The following is a 3,534-nucleotide window of genomic DNA, read 5'->3' as shown; positions in this document are numbered from 1 at the left end:
GACTCAGTCAGCATCACTTCTAGACGCTGTGACTTCGGCTGGCTTGCCTATGCTGTTTGTCGGCGTACTGGCGCTGCCCATACAGGGCACTTACGACGCCGTGCAGGGCCAAGTAGATGGCTACCTCCTCTCCTCAGCGCCCATAATAATCGTCGTATTCGTGCCCCTGTGCTACAGCGCTCAGGTACAGGTAACATGCTACACGGCCTGCTCCCAAAGGTGACCAACGGACGGTCTACCAATTGTAGGATGGGTCGGAAAACGAGATTTCGATGGAGACTTCTGTTCCGACCGACCTAACTCCGTCTCCTTCGCACTGTCGGTTTCCAGACCATCGCCGTCGAGTAGACCGTACGTTTCTCTACCTGCCTCCCGCGAAACGGAGCTGCCCACTCTGACACAGGGCACCGAAAATTATAGATCAGTTCTGAGCCGATTTTTAGACACCGATTTTCGAAGAGATTGAGTCGCCGAGGATCTCTGGAGTTCCTCTATTAACTTCACTTGTAGAGAAATTCAAAAAGACCGAACTTAGCAGAATTCTGTTGGGTAGTCGGCATTAGGCTTTCGAATGCAGCGTCTTTGCGGCAAAGGGGTCACCAATTTGTGATACGGACATAGTACACCATGCCAGGAGTACGCGGAGAGTAGCCTAATCACGCAAGGGACACTCGGAGTACACTGACTACACCCAGACCCAGCCGAAATCAAGGGTTCACCTTGGCTGCACTTGGTGTCTGGAACACGCTTATACTTTGACAGCAACCAGTTCGACGTATCCCGACAGAATCGGCGTACTTGTTTTGGTGCAGAACAGAATGGGCGTATCTGCTAAAAGTTGGTTTTCCAGGAGATGGAATTCAAAGTTGGAAGGGCTATGACGTCGTACTCGCGAGGAAAAAATTTGAGGTGACTCAACAATTTTTTCTGCGTTGAATGATATAAAAACACTGACAATATCTTCGAGGGTTATTTAAATAATAAATAAAGAATAGAGTCACAAAGAGGTTAGGTGGCTTACATTTCTGCTTTGGCTCTTTTTTGTGTTTTTTTCTCAGCCTCATACTGACTTCTCCCATGGATAGCAAATCTTTCCGCCCGTGAAAAGGGTCGCTTTGGCATGAGTATGTATCATAAGCTACTTTTTTCAAAACTAAAATCTGTGGAACCAAGTCTCACATTACTACACGCACCCTTGACGCCACGACCAAAAACGACTTGGCTCGACTCGGCAAGGATCTAGGCTCGGTCTCGGTCCTACGTGACTACGCAAGTCAGTTACAGCCTTTCTGCGCGGGCGATTTGCTTGAAGCTGCAGGTACGCCAAATCGTTTTTTCTGAAAAAGAAATACTTCTCGTTTGAATCACGGTAAAAACGAAGTCCCATTGTTTGAGGGAAAAGGGAAAACTTTGAGGGAGTCAGTAACTTTGAGGGATCTTTCTTGAAAAATAAGAATGACCCACAAAGTAAGTCAGAAATTTTGAGGAGGTCCCTCAAAGTTAGCGTGGCTGCTGCTGCGCCCACCTCGCTACTTTAGAGCTTTGTAACAACTGATAAAATTGTCAGTTGGTCAAATTGAATGTGTTTCTCTTAGTTTTAGAGCTGCGGAACTCGTCCTGCAAAGTTTGATGTGTGTACGATGAGAAAAAACGAAACAGATTTTTTGAATGGTTCACGTGCTTTCAGACGTACTTGCACACGTAAATCATTCGCAAATTCAGTTTCGTTTTTTCTCATTGTACACGCATCAAACTTTGCAGGACGAGTTCCGCAGCTCTAAAACTAAGAGAAATACATTCACTTTGACCAACTGACAATTTGATCAGTTGTTACAAAGCTCTAAAGTAGCGAGGTGGGCGCAGCAGCAGCCACGTTAACATTGAGGGACCTCCTCAAAATTTGTGACTTACTTTGAGGGTCGTTCTTATTTTTCAAGAAAGATCCCTCAAAGTTACTGACTCCCTCAAAGTATTCCCTTTTCCCTCAAAAAATGGGACTTCGTTTTTACCGTGAATTCATAAAGTTTTCTTGATAAACTTGAAGAGGGAATAATCTAGGATATTTTTGTGCAATAAACTCAAATAGCCACGATAAGCGGGTTACGCCTACTCTGTTCTGCACCAAACCAGATACGTTCTTTCTCGCAGTTGCTACAAAGATATGCCCTTTCTGCCCCGGCCCAAAACAGATACGCCCATTCTGTCGGGATACGTCGAGTTTGATTAGTCCAACGCTTTGCTGGGGTAATGTTACGTTTCGGGCATTGCTCATTTAGACGTGCATTCAAAAGTACTAACGCACAGTGCCTGCCTACTCCCCGATTGTGCTAATGCTCTCCGTTCAAAAAACAAGCAGACCCGCCCTTCCGCCAAAAGAAGTTGCTACCTTCGCTTCGCCGGCAATTCCGTTCGGCAGGGGCCGGGCCTGCTTGGACTGCCGGCGGCCCGACCATTACTGTCACGCGATTTGCTGAAGAACATAATCGAATGATGTAACGGGCCTTCGGCTAGGGCTCTCAAAACCCGGACCAGCGGGTACCCGGGTAACCCCGGTAGGAACCGGGTAAACGGTTCCTATCGGGTAACAGCGGATAACCCGGGTAACCCGGATACCCGGGTAGACCGGGCATGTCAAATTGCGTACCTACAGGCGCGGTTCCGCCGGTTTTACTTGGGTACCCGGGTAAACCCGTGTTACCTGGTAAGACCCGTTTACCCGGTTCCTACCCGGGCGGGCGGGTACTCGGGTTACCCGGGTACGCGGGTAAAAGTGAGAGCCCTACCTTTGGCCCGCAAAGCCCGTCGTCCTTAAAATTTGCCCCGTAGACACGAGAAAGGGATGTAACGGTGAAGCACCGCGACTACAACCCACCCTTCTGCTTAGAAAACTTTTTTTTTTGGGGGGGGGGCGGGTTTCTTTCTTCTTTTGCGGTTTAAGGCCTTCTTCTACAACTTATAGTTCACTGCAGCAATTTTTAGCTTATTTTCGTCAAAAAAGACCCTCCAGCGCCTAAACGGTTAGAGATAGAGCCAAACGGACTAAATTTTCGCACTAACGGCTCTACTGAAACGCGTTGCCCCTTACGAGATCATTAAAAAAAAAAACTGACTTTTTTGACCTACCTCATTTTCTCTGATACCCCCTTTCAGCCCCTTAGCGGTGGTTGCCAGGATTTGCCGTAGGCGTCTCGTTTTCTAGGAGTAAAATTTAAGATACCCTGAAAATTTGAAGTCTCTAGCACATCGCCTTCTAGTGGAACAGACAAACACACAGAGACACAGACACGAGGTCGATTGCATAAGGGGCCATCCATAAAGGACCGTCCGGTCGTTTTTGCCAAAAATGACCCCTCCATCCCCCCTGTTCGGTGTGTCCGGTTTTCGGGTACCCCCCCTCCCCCCTGGACGTCCAAATCCCCCCACTCCCTTACCAAACAGCAACAAGCAGGCCCGCCCTTCCGCCAAACAGAGTTGCCAGCTCCGCTTCGCTGCGCCGACAACTCCGTTCGGCAGGGGCCGGGCCTGCTTGGCCTG

The 3,534-nt window shown here is 48.5% G+C and overlaps 1 protein-coding gene across 4 annotated transcripts in view; it reads left to right on the top strand.

The window, feature by feature from the left end:
• The window catches only part of LOC127749622 (uncharacterized), a 75,140-nt gene that overhangs the window by 67,874 nt on the left and 3,732 nt on the right, over positions 1 to 3,534 (top strand). For all 4 annotated transcript variants that reach the window (XM_052268489.1, XM_052268488.1, XM_052268487.1 and 1 more), the window contains exon 7: positions 8 to 184. In XM_052268489.1, the coding sequence (XP_052124449.1) occupies positions 8 to 184 (177 nt within the window). The remainder of the gene's footprint in view (positions 1 to 7; positions 185 to 3,534) is intronic.

Source organism: Frankliniella occidentalis, unplaced genomic scaffold (assembly GCF_000697945.3).
Source record: "Frankliniella occidentalis isolate FOCC.00 unplaced genomic scaffold, Focc_3.1 Scaffold70, whole genome shotgun sequence".
Taxonomy (NCBI): Eukaryota; Metazoa; Arthropoda; class Insecta; order Thysanoptera; family Thripidae; genus Frankliniella; species Frankliniella occidentalis.
Note: the sequence above shows the minus strand (reverse complement) of the source record. Positions and strands in the feature narration are given on the sequence as shown.